Source organism: Heptranchias perlo, chromosome 11, assembly GCF_035084215.1.
Source record: "Heptranchias perlo isolate sHepPer1 chromosome 11, sHepPer1.hap1, whole genome shotgun sequence".
Classification (NCBI taxonomy): Eukaryota; Metazoa; Chordata; class Chondrichthyes; order Hexanchiformes; family Hexanchidae; genus Heptranchias; species Heptranchias perlo.
Window position 1 is genome coordinate 39,583,130 of NC_090335.1, and position 20,488 is coordinate 39,603,617.

Here is a 20,488-nt window from a genome sequence, read left to right on the forward strand (position 1 = left end):
CCATCACCACAGGGACTACAGCAGCTCAAGAAGGCCCACCACCACCTTCTATGAGCAAATAGGGATGGGCAATAAATGAGGACTTCCCAGCACGGCCGCATACTCAGAACAAATATATAAAACAATCAATAGCTTTGTGCCACTGAAGCCAATTGTTGTACTTCTACCACCTTTCTGGATGAGATAAGCTCACAATACACAGGACATGAATCAAACCTAGTCAATATAGCCAAGTACCGCACTACACAGCACATTTATTCACTGAGCCATCAGGGAAGCCTATAGAATATATCAGCTACATTAAAACATATTTAGCTAATGAATGTCCGCCTATATACATGTAACAAATTTTAAAAAGACTTCCAGAAGCCGGGCATATTACCAATGTCATATCACATTGGTGCTATTAGATGTTTTTTTTGTAGAGAGTCATGCTCAAAAGTACACGAGTCAGGAATTACTGCTACATGGTTGCAGTCCTATCTTCAACCTGCATTCCCTTTGAGCATGGCTCCCTGCTGGAAGGGTTGAATTGGTGAATTGTAGCGTCTGCTGCTCTATTGGACGTAGACATACTTGCTGCGATAGAGTGGATAAAAGGCCCTTTGACCCAAGATAGCAGATCTAATAAAATCCATTCTTCACATCCATTTGTAAATAAAATCTACTGTTTTCAAACTAAAATAAAACTATTACCATAACTAGTTTACATGTATGGAACATTTTTGAAAGCCTGCTCTGAACAAATAGGGCACTTTTTAAAAATGACATTCCCTTCAATTATTTTTCAAAACAAGGGTCACATTTATCAGCAGTCCAATCTTAGTTTATTTCCAGCCAGGCAGGTTGATTAATTGGACACTTCCTAATCATGTGGTTTGGTCAAAATCTTTTGATTACAGTAGTTACCTGAACAAGCCACTTTTAATAACCTATTAGAGCTGTATTGCCACTCATCGGTCCATAAATAAGTATTCCTCGCATAGGTAGCAGCTAATCATATCTACCTCTGAAGATTACGAGGGATGATTTTCAACTGCCGCCTTCCTATTTCTTGCCTGAAAAACAGGTGACCGGCAATGGAAAACAGGAGGTGGGGCAGGGGGCACTTCGACCACCCCTTGGACTCCCAAGGCCCAACTGAAGCAATTTTGAAATGGGAGCACATGCCCGCCCAAAACAGACAGGAGGCTGCTTATATATACAAATCAGGGTCTTCTGCTGGTTGTAGGAGCTGGTTTACAATATTACGGTGCAAAATGAGTGGAGTGAGCAATGCTCAAGCTCCGTCCACTTGCACCAGGCGACGGGCGGCCTAACCAGAGGTCCAGAAAGGGCATGGAATTTTCTCTGGGGGCCAGGAATGTTCCTTCTGGCCCCACAAAATACTGCAGTCCGCTGTCGGCCGCTGGGTGCAGTCCAATATGCTTCCCTGCCCCCTCCCCTTTAGCTCGCTCATGAAGCCGCTAGATTTTTGGCCCCCTGGTGTGTCCAGAATGAAGTGTGCAGGGAATGGAAGATGTAGTCTGCCATGACAAATATGGAATGAACACCATGATAGATAGGTTGCATCGTTCTTGTATATTAGCTTAAAAATACATTTACTATTTCAGCTGTTGAAATACAAGAAGTCTGTGACTTAAAAAAAAATACAAATCTTTGTATTTTCAGTGTTTGCACATCTGCACAGAAAATTCCCAAAAAACTATTTCTGGTTTAAAAATGATTTTAAATCATTAACATTGTCACCTCTTCATTTAGAGACTAGGATATCACGAGAAAATTTTGTGTAAAAATTATTTTAGAGAACCGTTCACATTTTTTAAATTCATACCTTCACTTGAATGAAGGGCAACAGATATTTTCTTTTTTAAAATCAAGAACACCTGAATCCTAATAAATCTACAGGAGGTGAAATCAGTCTTGGGTGGTAGGGCTAAACAGGCAACAGCGCAATGGCAGCTCGTTTTACATTTTGCTTCAATGACTTTAATGGAAAAGAAAATCGGCCAGGGTGCAAAATGGCTGCCGATTCACTATCGTCCATTTTGTTCTATTGCTCAAGACTAATTTCACCCCCATAATTTCCTTGCCAAGAACTGTCAGGATTTCTATAAACTTCAGGCAAAAAAAAATCACTTTACCAATCTTTGTAGCTTACCCCATTTAGATCAAAACAAAAACAGAAAACATTGAGATTTAAAAAAAAGCTTTCACTAAATTGCACCAGTGTCTCTAGGTAAAATGCAACCGGGGTTGACTACATTGAGTGTGTTAAGCATTAAAAAGTGAGATGGTGGGAAACATTTTATGCTTGAAACAGGAATTCTATACAACATGAATGAGTAGGAAGTGGATGTATTGTCAAATCTATCCTTGGATCACTTATGCATCTGTCTGAAGTCCACTGCAAAAATGAAGTTAGTTTTCAATATCCTAGATTTCTCTCAGTTTGGCTCAATTCAATGTCATCTGGAATCAAGCAATATGTCAGAATAGTCAACTTATTGTGTTGACTGATGTCTGCTTATCAGCAGAAATGGGAGGCAGAGGTGAGGGGGAGAATGGGGAGCACTACTCCTCCCCGATAAAATATCAATCGCAGTCCAAATCAACAAAAAAACATCAGGAACAATTCTCATTTTTTGAATTCTTCCTCTCGCAAAACAACATAATAAAACAATTTTTATATGCCCTTAATGGACAAAGTCACTAAACAGCATCTGTAGTTTCTACAATCACCAGCAAAGCTGAGCAGACTGCACCATTAGAACGCAGCTGACTAAGCTGTAACCATATGGGACTGTTTCTCTTTTGCAATCCATTAGTTGGGGCTAACTTCTTCATACTCTTGAGTGTCTTGTTCTGAAGTGGTGGTTTCTTGCTTGCAATTGTAGTTAATCACTGCATATTCACAAGTGTTGTCATTCCTTGGATTCTCTTCATTAGAAGCACTTGGGTTGGTGTGTTCTATTGTGGCATACAAGATTTCTTCATTTTTCTGCATTATAAACATAACAAAAATGAATACTGTATGCAGTACATCCACCTAGTATGAAACCTGGGTATTAACAATGAACACTTCAACCAGTGAATTTCACACAAGTTGCAAGTTTGAATGTGGTTTTGCACATTTAAAGCTACCTTTTGATGTGGCGCCAGCTCTCAAGAGTCACTGCAATATTTTCCAACATTTTCATGGTCAGTATAAAACAGTTGATCACAAGTGGATTTACTGTATACACAGTTGCAACTCTGACCATTTTGCCTGTGAGGCAAAAAAATTATTATTATGCTGCTCTTTTCCTTTGCAACAACTCTTGTGGGATGGAAAGTGACTTAGGCAGAACGAAGGCAATTCTATTTATTTAAAACCGAAGCTACTGAAAGTATGAGAGCAAGTGGATAAAGCCATAAAAAGGCCAACAGCATTTATAAATAGCGCCATGATAAATTAGTACAAAACACTGGTTAGAGTTAGAGTATTTTGCACAGTTTTGGGTGTCCCCTTATAGAAAAGACATTCAAGGCTTGATTCAGCAGGATGATAGCAGAGATGGGAAACTTAGTTAAGAGGAGAGACTGGAGATACTGAAACTATCTCCACAGAGAAAGAAGACTAAAAAGAGATTTAGAAGAGGTTTTTAAAATTATGAAGGGTCAGTGACAATTTAAGATTGATAGTATGACTGAGGAGAAGATTAGGAGAAATTTCTTTACACAGATGGTTGTCACAGCACGGACTGCTTTGCCACAGGGAGTAGATGTGACAGAGACCATTGCATCCTTTTAGGAGAAAGTGGATAAATATTTGAAGCAGAGGAATGTACAGGGCTATGGGGAGAGAGCAGAATAATGGAATTAGTTTTTGTTTGTTCTAACAAAGAGCCAGCACTGACACAATGAACTTCTGAGTTTCTATCACAAAATGTTTTGCTGCTTCATGGAATATTGCCAGTGCATTAATAAAATTGCAACTTAACAAAAAAATTGAATTTACAATTTTAAAGTTTAATTACAATATGAGATACTAGGGCTTGTAGTTGAATCTAAATTAAATCTTTTTTTACTGCAATTGACAAAAAGGCATTGTTTTTACCACAGGGATGAAAAAGCTGTAGCATATGTGCTGCTTAACACAGGCCATCCTGGCTAATGTCTATCTGTAATTCTGGGTGACTTACTGGAGAGATATTGAATGTTTGTTCAGAATGAGTAAGTTATGCCTATGCGGTGGTGCTTAATACTAATCAGAGGAATTGCCCAGACAGCATCTCATGGAAAACTATTAAGTGATTAATGTAGCCCTTCACTGCTTGTGCATTAGTCTGTTGAGCTGCTTATTAAATAAAGTCAGCACACTGGCAGCATTTAGCTATTCTTTACTGATAAGGTATTTGTACTATACTCATTCTTTTTGTTTCTGTTCTTGAGATCTCCCCACCTCATAGATCATACTGTGAACTAGAATTTGGGAAGGAGACACACTCCCATGCCTCTATCAATGCTGATTTGCAGCCAATAAATAGGAGATGGAGATAGCAGCTTGGGTGACTCCCTCTGTAATTTCCCCTCCATTCCTCTGGGAGGCGCTTAGCCTTTGCTTGGCACCTCCCCTTAGCAGCATCATTGAGATTGAACACTCAATTTGCAGGGGGGGCATAAATTCACAATTTACCTCAAGACATAGGTATCCAACCACCACCATCACCACCCCCACCCTCCCAAACCCCCACCCCATCCCTTCACCCACCACCACCCCCCCAACAACTCCCAACACCCACCCCAAACCTCCCACCCCACCACTATCAACCACACCCCCAAACCAACCCACCCCAGCCTCTCACCAACCATCACCCCCCACACTCCCAACCCCCACCCCAATCCACCTCACCCCCACCACCCCCCAACCCCCACCCCAATCCACCTCACCCCCACCACCCCCCAACCCCCACCCCAATCCACCTCACCCCCACCACCCCCCAAACAACACACCCCAAACCCCCCAACCCCCACACCCACCTCCCACAACCCACCCCCCCCCACACAACCCAACCCCTCCCCTCACACCACCCCAATAACACCACCCCCCCCCCCCCCACCACCAACCGATAAGCCAAGAGACAGTGCTGCTTCTTCCTTGGTATTGAATAGGGGATTTATATTTGGTCTCACTCTAGTGGTATATTTTAACTCCTTTTATATCAAGGCATCTGTACAATCAGACAATTAAACTAAAAAGGGGGGGAGGGGTTAGGTGTGGGGAAATTTAGAAATCTAATGACAAAAGTCAAGGCAACAGAGCAATGTAGTTTTTTGGGTAAAGATCAGCAGAGTGTGACAGGAAGGGAAAGAGAGTTTACCAATAACAGAGCATCAACAAGTAAGGTCAAAGCAGGAAAAAATGGTAGAAAGTCAAAATTAAAGGCTCTTTATCGGAATGCAAGGAGCATACGTAACATTAGTTGCACAAATAGAGATAAATGGATTAGTTGCACAAATAGAGATAAATGGGTTTGATCTAATAGCCATTATTGAGACATGGTTACAAAGTGACCAAGATTGGGAACTAACTATTCCAGGGTACATGACGTTTAGAAATGACAGGCAGAATGGAAAAGGAGGGGGTGTAGCCCTAATAATAAAGGATGACGTAAGGACAGTGGTGAGAAAGGATCTTGGTTCAGAAGATCAGGAAGTAGAATCAGTATGGGTGGAAATTTGAAATAACAAGGGGCAGAAAACATTGGTGGGAGTAGTTTATAGGTCCCCTAATAGTAGCTATACTATTGGTCAGAGTATTAATCATGAAATAGGTGCTTGTAACAAAAGTAATGCAGTAATCATGGGGGACTTTAATCTTCATATAGACTGGGCAAATCAAATTGGCAAAGGTAGTTTGGAGGACGAGTTCATGGAATGCATTCAAGACGGTTTCCTAGAGCAGTATGTCCTGGAACCGGCTATTTTAGATCTTGTATTGTATAATAAGACAGGGTTAATTAGTAATTTCATAGTAAAGGATCCTCTGGGGAAGAGTGATCATAATATGACAGAATTTCACATTGAGCTTGAGAGTGACGTAGTTAAGTCCAAAACTAGAGTCTTAAACTTCAATAAAGCCAATTAAATAGGTATGAGGGGTCAGTTGGTTCAGGTAGATTGGGAAATTAAAGGGTATGATGGTTGAAAAGCAATGGCAAACATTTAAAGAAATATTTCAATATTCTCAACAAATATATATTCCACTGAGAAATAAAAACTCCACGGGAAAAATGATCCACCCATGGCTAACTAAAGAAGGATAGTATTAGCTTAAAAGAGGCCTATAATGCTGTCACGAAGAGTAGTAAGGCTGAGGATTGGGAGAGTTTTAGAAACCAGCAAAGGACGACCAAAAACTTGATAAAAAGGGAGAAAATAGAATGTGAAAGTAAACTAGCAAGAAATGTAAAAATGTATTCTAAGAGCTTCTACAAGTATGTAAAAAGGAAGAGAGTAGCAAAAGTAAATGTTGGTCCCTTAGAGGCTGAGACAGGAGAAATTATAATGGAGAATCAGGAAATGGCAGATGCGTTAAACAAATATTTTGTATCTGTCTTCAAAGTAAAGGCCACACAAGCATACCGGAAATAATGGTGAACCAAGGGGCTAATGAGAGTGAGGAACTTAAAGTAATTATTAACAGTAGAGAAAAAGCAGTGAAGAAACTAATGGGACTAAAAGCCGATAAATCCCCAGGACCTGATGGCCTAAATCCGAGGGTTCTAAAAGAGGTGTCTACAGAAATAATGGATGCATTGGTTGTGATCTTCCAAAATTCCCTAGATTCTAGAACAGTTGCAGCGGATTGGAAGGTAGAAAACATAACGCTGCTGTTCAAGAAGGGAGGGAGAGAGAAAACAGGGAATTACAGGCCAGTTAGCCCGACATCAGTCATCAGGAAAATGCTGGAATCCATTATTAAGGAAGTGTAACAGGGCATTTAGACAACCATAATATGATTAGGCAGAGTCAACATGGTTTTATGAAAGGGAAATTGTGTTTGACAAATCTATTAGAGTTTTTGAGGATGTAACTAGCAGGGTAGATAAAGGGGAATCAGTGGATGTAGTATATTTGGATTTTCAAAAAGCATTCGATGGGGTGCCATATGGGGACTTGTTGCACAGGATGGGAGTTCATGTAGTTGGTGTTGGTGTAATGGCATGGATGGAGGATTGGTTGATAGACAGAGGACGGGGAGTGGGGATGGACGGGTCATTTTCAGGTTGGTAGGCTGTGGCTAGTGGGGTGCTGCAGGGATTGGTGCTTAGGCCTCAGCTATTTACAATTTATATTGATGACTTGGATGAGGGGACCGAGTGTGGTCTATCCAAGTTTGCTGGCGATGCAAGGCTGGGTGGGAAAGTGGGTAGTGAGGGGTGTCTGCTGGGGGATGTGGACAGATTGGGTGGGTGGGCGGGCAAGAAGGTGGCAGATGGTGTATAATGTGAAGAAATGTAAGATTATTCACTTTGGTAGGAAGAACAGAAAAACAGTGTTTTTTGAACGGTAAGAAACTATTGAATGTTAGTGTCCAGAGAGACTTGGGTGTCCTGGTACAGGAGGCACGAAGGGTTGGCATGCAGGTGCAGAGGGCAATTGGGAGAGCAAATGGCATGTTGGCCTTTAGTGCAAGGGGGTTGGAGTACAAAAGAAAGGAAGTCTTACTTCAATTGTACAGAGCTTTGGTGAGACCTCACCTGGAGTGCTGCAAGCAGTTTTGGTCTCCTGATCTAAGGAGACATGTGCTTGCCTTGGAGGCGGTGCAGTGGAGGTTCAATGGATTGATTCCTGGGATGAGAGGGCTGTCCTATGAGGAGAGGTTGAGTAGGGTGGACCTATGATCTCTGGAGTTTAGAAGAGTGAGAGCTGATCTTGTTGGGGTTTGACAGGTTTTTTTTTATTCGTTCATGGGATGTGGGCGTCGCTGGCAAGGCCAGCATTTATTGCCCATCTCTAATTGCCCTTGAGAAGGTGGTGGTGAGCCGCCTTCTTGAACCGCTGCAGTCCGTGTGAAGGTTCTCCCACAGTGCTGTTAGGAAGGGAGTTCCAGGATTTTGACCCAGTGACGATGAAGGAACGGCGATATATTTCCAAGTTGGGATGGTGTGTGACTTGGAGGGGAAGGTGCAGGTGTTGTTGTTCCCATGTGCCTACTGCCCTTGTCCTTCTAGGTGGTAGAGGTCGCAGGTTTGGGAAGTGCTGTTGAGGAACCCTTGGAGAGTTGCTGCAGTGCATCCTGTGGATGGTACACACTGCAGCCATGATGCGCCGGTAGTGAAGGGAGTGAATGTTTAGGATGGTGGATGGGGTGCCAATCAAGCGGGCTGCTTTTTCCTGGACGGTGTTGAGCATCTTGAGTGTTGTTGGAGCTGTACTCATCCAGGCAAGTGGAGAGTATTCCATCACACTCCTGACTTGTGCCTTGTAGATGATGTCAAGAGCAGTCACTCTCACCTCATCTCTGGAATTCAGCTCTTTTGTCCATGTTTGGACCAAGGCTGTAATGAGGTCTGGAGCCGAGTGGTCCTGGTGGAACCCAAACTGAGCATCATTGAGCAGGTTATTGATGAGTAAGTGCCGCTTGATAGCACTGTCGACGACACCTTCCATCACTTTGCTGATTGAGAGTAGACTGATGGGGCGGTAATTGGCCAGATTGGATTTGTCCTGCTTTTTGTGGATAGGACACACCTGGGCAATTTTCCACATTGTCGGGTAGATGCCAGTGTTGTACCTGTACTGGAACAGTTTGGCTAGAGGCGCAGCTAGTTCTGGAGCACAAGTCTTCAGCAATACAGCCGGGATGTTATCAGGGCCCATAGCCTTTGCTGTATCCAGTGCACTTGGCCGTTTCTTGATATCAGGTGGAGTGAATCGAATCGTCTGAAGACTGGCTTCTGTGATGGTGGGGATATCGGGAGGAGGCCGAGATGGGTCATCCACTTGGCACTACTGGCTGAAGATGGTTGCAAACGCTTCAGCCTTGTCTTTTGCACTCACGTGCCGGACTCCGCCATCATTGAGGATGGGGATGTTTACAGAGTCTCCTCCTCCCGTTAGTTATTTAATTGTCCACCACCATTCATGACTGGATGTGGCAAGTCTGCAGAGCTTCGATCTGATCCGTTGATTATGGAATTGCTTAGCTCTGTCTATAGCATGTTGCTTCCGCTGTTTAGCATGCATGTAGTCCTGAGTTGTAGCTTCACCAGGTTGGCACCTCATTTTTAGGTACACCTGGTGCTGCTCCTGGCATGCTTTTCTACACTCCTCATTGAACCAGGGTTGATCCCCTGGCTTGTTGGTAATGGTGAAGTGAGGAATATGCCAGGCCACGAGGTTACAGATTGTGCTGGAATACAATTCTGCTGCTGCTGATGGCCCACAGCACCTCATGAATGCCAAGTTTTGAGCTGCTAGATTTGTTCTGAATCTAACCCATTTAGCACGGTGATAGTGCCAACAACACGTTGGGTGGTGTCCTCAGTGCGAAGACGGGACTTCGTCTCCACGAGGACCGTGCAGTGGTTACTCCTACCAATACTGTCATGGGCAGATGCATTTGCAACAGGTAGATTGGTGAGGACGAGGTCAAGTAGGTTTATTCCCTCATGTTGGTTCGCTCACCACCTGCCGCAGGCCCAGTCTGGCAGCTATGTCCTTCAGGACTCGGCCAGCTCGGTCAGTAGTGGTGCTACCGAGCCACTCTTGGTGATGGACATTGAAGTCCCCCACCCAGAGTACATTCTGTGCCCTTGCTACCCTCAGTGCTTCCTCCAAGTTGTGCTCAACATGGAGGAGGACTGATTCATCAGCTGAGGGAGGGCGGCAGGTTGTAATCAGCAGGAGGTTTCCTTGCCCATGTTTAACCTGATGCCATGAGATTTCATGGGGTCCAGAGTCAATGTTGAGGACTCCCAGGACCACTCCCTCCTGACTGTATATCACTGTACCGCCACCTCTGGTGAGTCTGTCCTGCCGGTGGGATGGTGATGGAAGAGTCTGGGACGTTGGCTGAAAGGTATGATTCTGTGAGTATGGCTATGTCAGGCTGTTGCTTAACTAGTCTGTGGGACAGCTCTCCCAATTTTGGCACAAGTCCCCAGCTGTTAGTGAGGAGGACTTTGCAGGGTTGACTGGGCTTAGTTTGCCTTTGTCGTGTCCAGTGCCTAGTGATCCAATGCCGGGTGGTCCGTCCGGTTTTATTCTTATTATGTCTTTTTTTTAAAGCGAGATTGTACAACTGAGTGACTTGCTAGGTCATTTCAGAGGTCAATTAAGAATGAACCACATTGCGGTGGGGTCTGGAGTCACATATAGGCCAGACCGGGTAAGGACAGCAGGTTTCCTTCCCTAAAAGGACATTAGTGAACCAGATGGGTTTTTACAACAATCCGGTAGTTTCATGGCCACCATTACTAATACTAGTATTTTTAATTCCAGATTTTATTTAATTAATTAAATTTAAATTCCCCAGCTGCTGTGGTGGGATTTGAACTCATAACTCCGGATTATTAGTCCAGGCCTACATGGATTACTAGTCCAGTAACATAACCACTATGCTACCATACCGATACGGAGAGGTTGTTTCCCCTGGCTGGAGAGTCTAGAGCAGGAGGGCGTGGTCGCAGGATAAGGGGTCAGCCATTGAAGACTGAGATGAGGAGGAATTTCTTCGCTCGGGGCGGGGGAGGAGAGGGGGGTTGTGGGTCTTTGGAATTCTCTACCCCAGAGGGATGTGGATGCTGAGTCATTGATTATATTCAGGGCTGAGGTCAATAGGTTTTTGGATTCTGGGAAAATCAAGAGATGTGGAGATCGAACGGGAATGTAGCCGTGATCTGATTGAATGGCGGAGCAGGCTCAAGGGGCCGTACGGCCTACTCCTGCTTCTATTTCTTATGTTCTTATCAGTAACTTCCTATTTCGATGTACTTCTTTAAATCTTTCTTCAGATGAACTTAACTTGACTCTGAGCAAGAGGCTTATGTGGAGCAAAGTGGGATGGCGGCCAAATGAATAAAATACATTTTGAATTTATTCAAATTTACTAATTTGTAAGATAAAGATGCAACATTTAACAGTTTATAAAGAAACACACATGAGCAAGGGGACAAAGGTGAGCACTGCACATTAAATAACCGATCACTTTCAGTATTTTTCAATCTGGGTCTTAGAAATGGCTGATATATATTCTAAATTTAAACGCTTCAATATTATTATGACACATATAGAAAAGTATCATGCACAATTCTAGAATCGAATCATTTCATTCCTTCAGTGACATGCTGTGGCAGACAGAGGTCTACAGCTCTTGAGAAAATAATGACCAAATGTATTTAATTTTATTAGCTGCTGGTTGCAGAATATATTAAATATATCCAAATAAAACAGGATTTTATGTCCATGTAAACACCACTGCTGTCGTCACCAGAAAAGATGAAAATAAAAGTAAAATAGAAATCAATAGTTCTGCACTCAGCTACCAAGTAACGGGTGGAATTATTCTTGAGTATTTTGGAGGAATCGATTTATTTTGCTTGTTTGTTTTTCATTTTGATATTTTTTTTAAAAATCAATGCTAAGAATTCCAAATACTCAGTCAGAAATAGTATAATAAAGTCATTTTGTGCCTATCTGTTTCACTCTCCCTCCCTGAGCCAGTTAAAGAGCCACTTTTTAAATGAAAAAGTATTTGGCAAAACTTAAAACAAAATACTGCAGATGCAGGAAATCTGAAATAAAAAACAAAAATGCAGGTCAGGCAGCATCTGTGGAGAAAGAAACAGAGTTAACGTTTCAGGTCGATGACCTTTTATCAGAAAACCTTACCTTCCACTTTCCACAGATGCTGCTTGATCTGCTGAGTGTGTCCAGCATTTTCAGTTTTTATTTGGTAAAACTTGTAAGAACATAAGAAATAGGAGCAGGAGAAGGCCATACGGCCCCTTGAGCCTGCTTCGCCATTCGATACGATCATGGCTGATCTTCGACCTCAACTCCACTTTCCCCTCCGATCCCCATCTCCCTTGATTCCCTTAGAGTCCAAAAATCTATCGATCTCAGCCTTGAATATACTCAACGACTGAGCATCCACAGTCCTCTGAGGTAGAGAATTCCAAATATTCACCACACTCTGAGGGAAGAAATTCTTCCTCATCTCAGTCCTAAATGTCTGACTTCTTATCTTGAGACTACGTCCCCTAGACTTAGACTCTCCAGCCAGGGGAAACATTCTCTCAGTATCTACCCTGTCAAGCCCTCTTGGAATCTTATATGTTTTAATGAGATCACCTCTCATCCTTCGGAACTCGAGAGTATAGGCCCAATCTACTCAATCTTTCCTCATAGGACAACCCTCTCATCCCAGGAATCAATCTAGTGAACCTTCGTTGCACCACCTCTAAGACATGTATATCCTTCCTTAGGTAAAGAGACCAAAACAGTACACAGTACTCCAGGTGTAGTCTCACCAAAACCCTGTACAATTGCAGCAAGACCTCCTTATTCTGATACTCCAACCCCCTTGCAATAAAGGCCAACGTACCATTTGCCTTCCTAATTGCTTGCTGCACCTCCATGTTAACTTTGTGTTTCATGTATAAGGACATCTAAATCCCTCTGAACACCAGCATTTAATAGTTTCTCACCATCTAAAAAATATTCTGTTTTTCTATTTTTCCTACCTCACATTTCTCCACATTATACTCCATCTGCCACCTTCTTGCCTACTCACTCAACCTTTGCAGACTCTTTGCGTCCTCCTCACAGCTTACTTTCCCACCTAGCTTTGTATCGTCAGCAAACGTGGGTACATTACACTCGGTCCCTTCATCTAAGTCATTAATATAGATTGTAAATAGCTGACTCCCAAGCACCAATCCTTGCGGCACTCCAGTACTTACAGCCTGCCAACCTGAAAATGATCCTTTTATTCCTACTCTTTGTTTTCTGTCTGTTAACCAATCCTCTATCCATGCTAATATATTACCCCCAACCCCACAAGCACTTATCTTGTGTAACAACCTTTTGTGTGGCACCTTATCAAATGCCTTTTGAAAATCCAAATATACTACATCCACTGGTTCCCACTTATCTATCCTGCCTCAAAAAAACTCTAATAAATTTGTTAAACACGATTTCCCTTTCATAAAACATGTTGACTCTGCCTAATCATGTTATGATTTTCTAAATGCCTTGTTACCACTTCTTTAATAATGGATTCCAGCATTTTTCCAATGATCACTGTCAGGCTAACTAGCATGTAATTCCCTGTTTTCTCTCTCCCTCCTTTCTTGAATAGTAGTGTTACATTTGCTACCTTCCAATCCATTGGGACCGCTCTAGAATCTATGGAATTTTGGAAGATCACAACCAATGCATCCATTATCTCTGCTGTCACCTTTTTTAGAGCCCTAGGATGTAGGCCATCAGGTCCAGGCGATTTGCTTTATTCCCATTAATTTCTCCAATATCTTTCCTAATATTACTTAAAGTTCCTCACTCTCATTAGACCCTTGGTTCTCCACAATTACTGGTATTTTTTTGTGTCTTCTACTGTGAAGATAGATACAAAATATTTGTTTAACATCTCTGCCATTTCCTTATTCCCCATTATAATTTCCCCTGTCTCAGCCTCTATGGGTCCCATGTTTACTTTCACTACTCTGTTTCTTTTTACATACTCGTAGAAGCTCTTACAATCTGTTTTTATATTTCTTGTTAGAATATGAGAGTAAACTATTTGCTCACTTTTTAAAATCAATTTTTTGGTCATCCTTTACTGGTTTCTCAATCTCTCCCAATCCTCAGACTTACTACTCTCCTTGGCAACATTGTTGACCTCCTCTTAACTTCTCTGGATCACTTTTCCCATGGAGTTTTTATTTCTCAATGGAATGTATGTTTGTTGACAATTTTGAAATATTTCTTTAAATGCTTGACATTGCTTATCTACTGTCATATGTTTTAATCTAATTTACCAATCTGCCTTAGCCAATTCAACCTTCATATCTATGTAATTGGTTTTATTTCAGTTTAAGACTAGTTTTGGACTTAAGTACATCACTCTCAAACTCAATGTGAAATTCTATCATATTATGATCACTCTTCCCTAGAGGATCCTTTACTATGAGATTATACTAATTAACCCTGTCTCATTACACAAGACAAGATCTAAAATAACCTGTTCCATGGTTGGTTCCACAACATATTATTCTAGGAAACTGTCTCAAATGCATTCCAAGAACTTGTCCTCCAAACTACCTTTGCCTATTTGATTTATCCAGTCTGTATGAAGATTAAAGTCTCCCACAATTATTGCATTACCTTTGAAACAAGCTCCTATTATTTCTTGATTAATGCTCTGTTCAACATTCTAGCTACAGTTAGGGGGTCAATAAACTACTCCCACCAGTGTTTTCTGCCCATTGTTATTTCTTATCTCCACCCATACTGATCTACTTCCTGATCTCCCCAGCCAAGATCCTTTCTCACTACTGTCCTTATGTCATCCTTTATTATCAGGGCTACCCTCCACCCCTCCTTTTCCATTTTGTCTGTCTTTTCGAAACATCAAGTATCCTGGAATATTTAGTTCCCAACCTTTGTTACCTTGCAACCATGTCTCTGTAATTGCTACTAGATTAAAGCCATTTATCTCTATCTATCTCCATTAATTTGTCCATCTTATTACAGAAGTTTCGTGCATTCAGATAAAGCACCTTTAATTTTTTACAATTTTCCCTGCTTTGACCTTATTTGCTGATGCTCTTTAACCATTAAACTCTCTGTCCCTAGAGTCTTATTTTGTTATGGAGGGAATCTTATCGCAATGATATATTATGCAAGAAATTCAATGGCGCGTTACGACACAATCTGCTTCATTGGTCATGAAAAAGGTTCATCAAGCACTTTCAGGAAGACCGTGCCCCTTTAATCAACTGCCTGGCATAAAAGAGAGAAGGGAAAAAGAACTGCATGCTGTAAATTTCAGATGACGAAAGCACTAAGTGGGGGAAAAAAAGCACACAGAAATAAAGCACACAAAAGTATGTTCATACTTACTCTTGGTTTGTTATCCTCCAGTTCACCTAGAATTGATAATATGATTTATTAAACCGCTGAACATGCAATTGCTTATATAAAAAACTAACACAAAAAACTACCGATAAAAATCAAAGAGACTGACTAAAAGCATACAAAGACAATGCATGAAAGTCACAATGTTCCACTGTAAATCACATTACCTCTTTTAAAAACATAAATGTTTAAAAACAAAAAGTAGCATCATGTTACGTGGAATTATTTTTAGAACTTTAAATAGATTGTGCTGAGGCATAAGCAGCAAATTAGAGACATCATGACAGCAGTTTATTAGAAATGCTTCCTTATTGACAATTCTAAAATCTGTTCTTCCGTTAATAGGGCAGATTATTTGATTTTCTTAATTCTCACCTTCATTTAGATGGTCAGACCAACCCTCCCACATTCAATGGGAGGCTCGCATGAGATTTTGATCTCTTACGCTCCCGCCTCTAGGCCATGATCGCACAGGTCTATGTCAGTAAATTCCAATATTTCAAATGGACAGCAAGAGAATGCTATGGAGATAGGGCTCCCTCAGCATTCATAGCTGTAGTGGAAGCTCTCGATTAAAACTACAGACACCAAGACTGCGCCCTGAACACCTATCTATCTAAATATACAGATAAAAAAGTCTTGCATCCAGCAAGTACCACATTTCAAAGTATCACACTTCAAGGTGTCACACATGGAAGGCATGTCATACTTGCATCTGATTGGCTCAAATGAATTCATTAAAAAAATTATTCATTCATGGGATGTGGGTGTCGCTGGCAAGGCCAGTGTTTATTGCCCATCCCTAATTGCCCTGGAGGAGGTGGTAGTGAGCTGCCTTCTTGGACCGCTAGGTTCTGTGTGGTGAAGGTTTTCCCTGTTAGGGAGTTCCAGGATTTTGACCCAGCGAAAGTTGGGATGGTGTGTGACTTAGAGGTGAATGTGCAGGTGGTGTTGTTCTCATCCGCCTATTGCCTTTGTCCTTCTAGGTGGTAGGGGTCGCGGGTTTGGGAGGTGCTTTTGAAGAAGCATTGGCAAGCTGCTGCAGTACATTGCTACCTTCAGTGCTTCCTTCAAGTGGTGCTCAACATGGAGGAATACTGATTCATCAGTTGAGGGAAGGCAGTAGGTGGTAATCAGCAGGAGGTTTCCTTGCCCATGTTTGACCTGATACCATGAGACTTAATGGGCCACTTCCTCTCGACTGTATACCACTGTGCTGCCACCTCTGGTGCGTATGTCCTGTCCCACCAGGGATGGTGATGGAGGAGTCTGGGACATTGGCTGAAAGGTATGATTCTGTGAGTATGGCTATATCAGGCTGTTGCTTGACCAGTCTGTGGGACAGCTCTCCCAATTTTGGCACAAGTCCCCAGATATTAGCGAGGAGGACTTTGCAAGGTCGACTGGGCTTGATTTGCCTTTGTTATGTCCGGTGTCTATTAGTCCAGTGGTTTTATTCTTGTTGTGACTTTCTGTAGCGGGATTGTATAACCAAATGGCTTGCTAGGCCATTCCAGAGGGCAGTTAAGAATCAACCACATTGCTGTGGGTCTGGAGTCACATATAGGCCAGACCAGGTAAGGACGGCATGTTTCCTTCCCTAAAGTGCATTAGTGAACCAGATAGGTTTTTACAACAAACCGGTAGTTCCATGGTCACCATTACGGATACTAGCTTTTATTAAATATTTTATTTAATTAACTTAATTTAAATTCCCCAGAGCAGGATTTGAACTCATGTCTCTGGATTACTAGTCCAGTAATATAACCACTATGCTACCGTATGACAATAGATAAAGAGGAGGTACTTAAAAGGTTGGCAGCACTCAAAAGTAGAAAAGTCACCGGGTCCAGATGGGATGCATCCTAGGTTACTGAGGGATGTAAGGGCAGAAATTGCAGAGGCTCTGACCACATTTCATGGTGCATATGATAGGGAGAATAAGGAGGCTACATACTGCTTGGATAATAAGAGTGTAAATGGGATAGAGGAGCAAAGGGACCTAGGGGTACAGATTTACAAATCACTAAAAGTAGCAATGCTGGTTAATAAGGCCATAAAAAAGGCAAATCAAGCACTAGGGTTCATTTCTAGAGGGATGGTGCTGAAAAGCAAAGAAGTTATGTTAAACTTCTATAGAACCGTGGTTAGGTCACACTTGGAGTTTTGTGCACAGTTCTGGTCTCCATATTATAGAAAGGATATAGAGGCACTGGAGAGGGTGCAAGAAAGATTTACAAGGATGACACCAGAACTGAGAGGATATCCTCATCAGGAAAGGCTGAACAGGCAGGGGCTCTTTTCTCTAGAAAAAAGAGAAGGCTGAGGGGTGACCTGATAGAGGTCTTTAAGATAATGAAAGGGTTTGGTAGGGTAGAGGTAGAGAAAATGTTTTCAATTGTGGGGGAGTCTAAAACTAGAGGTCATAAATATAAAATAATCGCTAATAAATCCAATAACGAATTCAGGACAAACTTCTTTACCCAGAGTGGTTAGAATGTGGAACGTGCTACCACCAGGAGTATTTGAGGCAAATAACATAGATGTATTTAAGGGAAAGCTAGATAAGCACATGACGAAGAAAGGCATAGAAGGGAATCGTCATAGGGTTAGATGAAGTAGGGAGGGAGGAGGCTCATGTGGAGCATAAATGCCGGCATCGACCAGTTGGGCCAAATGACCTGTTTCTGTGCAAGATGCAACTCGATGTAAGCAAAATTAAAGCCCATGGGATCAAAGGGACAGTGGCAGCGTGGATACAAAATTGGCTACGGGACAGAAAGCAGAGAGAAGCGGCGAACAGTTGTTTTTCAGACTGGAGGGAAGACAGTGGTGTTCCCCAGGGGTCGGTATTAGGACCACTGCTCTTTTTGATATATATTAAAGACCTGGACTTGGGTATAGAGGGTATAATTTCAAAGTTTGCAGATGACATGAAACTCAGAAATGTAGCAAACAATGTGGAGGATCGTAACAGACTTCAGGAGGACACAGACAGACTGGTGAAACGAGCAGACACGTGGCAGATGAAATTTAACAGAGAAATGTGAAGTGATACATTTTGGTAGGAAGAATGAGGAGAGGCAATATAAACTAAATGGTACAATTTTAAAGGGGGTATGGGAACAGAAAGACCAGGGGGTGTATGAATACAAATCTTTGAAGGTCGCAGGACAAGTTGAGAAGGCTGTTAAAAAAGCATATGGGATTCTTGGCTTTATTAATAGAAGCATAGAGTACCAAAGCAAGGAAGTTATGCTAAACCTTTATAAACACTGGTTAGGCCTCAACTGGAGTACTGTGTTCAATTCTGGGCACCACACTTTAGGAAGGATGTCAAGGCCTGAGAGAGGGTATAGAAGAGATTTACTTGAATGGTGTCAGGGACGAGGGACTTCGGTTACATGGAGAACACTGGAGAGCTGAGGTTGTTCTCATTAGAGCAGAGAAGGTTAAGAGGATATTTGATAGAGGTGTTCAAAATCATCAACAATTTCGATAGTGTAAACTATTTCCAGTGGCAGAAGGGTCGGTAACCAGAGGACGCAGATTTAAGGTGATTGGCAAAAGAACCAGAGGCAACATGAGGAAACAATTTTTTTAACTCAGAGTTGTGATGATCTGGAATGCACCGCCTGAAAGATTAAACACAGTTTTGCTTTAGCAGCAGATACCTTCCTGAAGCCAGTCCCTTTACATCTATTAGGAAAGAGGTATCAAGATGTAACTATTTTGTTACTTATTATATAATGTTACATTTTCTGCCAAAAGTGGAAAAATGTCACTGGTACAGAGATTCACGCACGTCCACTAGACTGTAAAGACGACCATTCAAGTGATCAAAATTCAACACTGGGTACAGTGAAACATGGGCAAAAATTGTTGCAGCCTTCACAATAGCTTTAAGTATTTTATAAACATATTTAGCCTTTAAAAAGGCTGCAAGGGGCAAAAAAAGTAAATGTGGAGGTAGGAATTGAAGTCTATGGACAAGTGATGGAACAGTGAAGCACCCAGTTTGTTGGCTGAAGTGAATGTGTTGCTGCATGAGGTGGGGGGTAAGGAGTGTTCCCCTGTTTGACATTCCAGATCACCCTTCCCAGAGCAGAACATCTGGCAGGAAGTGACAACAAGGATCAACACTGCGTACGGTACTGACATGATCTGGAAACATACGTGGAAGAATGTAGCACATCTTAAGCACTATCTCTGCTATTTATCAGGTGGCCTAAGTATGTATGTCACAAAGTGTTGCCCGTCAAACTATTCCACACTTATTACTGACCTATAGCAAGCCCTCACCAACCTGACAATTCTTTCTTTGGTTAAGATGCAACCAGCAGGCCACACATTCAAGCTGAAACTTACAGTAGACACCCTAATCACACCCACATCTTTCAAAATGCTTCACACATTAAATTGTTGCAGCAAAACTTGCCTGTACGAGGCACTTACAGGGTTGCAGGGTAACCACATGGTTGCCATCAATGACCCCTCTACTTTGGGAAATGCAGCAATGTGGTTACATTGAGCAGTCATGTCATGTTGCTGTTGTTATTCAGAGAGCGTGCTAGCCTTGCTGACCAATGTATCATTTACCTGTTGGATACATGTGTGTGCAACACATTGGCTGATACTACAGGTAATCACCATGCTAACCTAGAAGGAGGCAGAGACAAAATGTTGAACAGGGTGGCCTTGATGTCTATCAGCAGTGCTGTCCCTATGATGCAGGTTGGCTTATAGTGCTCTTACAGCACATGGCACAGGTCAATAGCTGGCACCATGTTGCCCCAGAGCTTGTGGAGCCAGCTCCTCATAGTCATTGCCAAATAGCTGTGCCAGGACTTGCAGATATGGTTAATTAAATAATGTCCTAATCGCTGCTGATCTCCCTAGCACGTCTCTTTCATCTTGTAGAATTTCAACCCTTACACGCTATAAATCTTATGCTTCAAAACCAACCCCAAGATATATGTTATAATAAGCTTGACTTGCTGACCACCAAGGGATTCTTTACTTAGATACCTTGTTTCTCCCTGAGCTCCCATAAAAGCTTGCATTGTAAAAGTTCCTGTTCATGTCCTATTTTAGCTCTTACTAAACATAACATATGAAACAGGAGCAGGAGTAGGCTATACGGCCCCTCGAGCCCGCTCTGCCATTCAATAAGATCATGGCTGATCTTCGACCTCAACTCCACTTTCCCGTCCAATCCCCATATCCCCGATTCCCTTAGAATCCAAAAATCTATCAATTTCAATCTTGAATATACTCAATGGGGCCGATTTTCGGATGGCCGAGCGGGTATGTGGGGGGCTCGTAAAATGGGGGAATTGCAGAGTGGGTCCGGAGCCTG

The 20,488-nt window shown here is 42.2% G+C and overlaps 1 protein-coding gene across 1 annotated transcript in view; it reads right to left on the reverse strand.

Moving 5' to 3' along the window:
• Nucleotides 1–226: 226 nt before the first annotated feature.
• Nucleotides 227–20,488, reverse strand: part of si:ch211-214p13.7 (uncharacterized) — a 50,642-nt gene continuing 30,380 nt past the window's right edge. The window contains exons 3-4 of the mRNA XM_067992823.1: nucleotides 15,115–15,140; nucleotides 227–3,001 (exon numbers count right to left, since the gene is read on the reverse strand). Of these exons, the coding sequence (XP_067848924.1) occupies nucleotides 2,825–3,001; nucleotides 15,115–15,140 (203 nt within the window). The 3' untranslated portion in view covers nucleotides 227–2,824. The remainder of the gene's footprint in view (nucleotides 3,002–15,114; nucleotides 15,141–20,488) is intronic.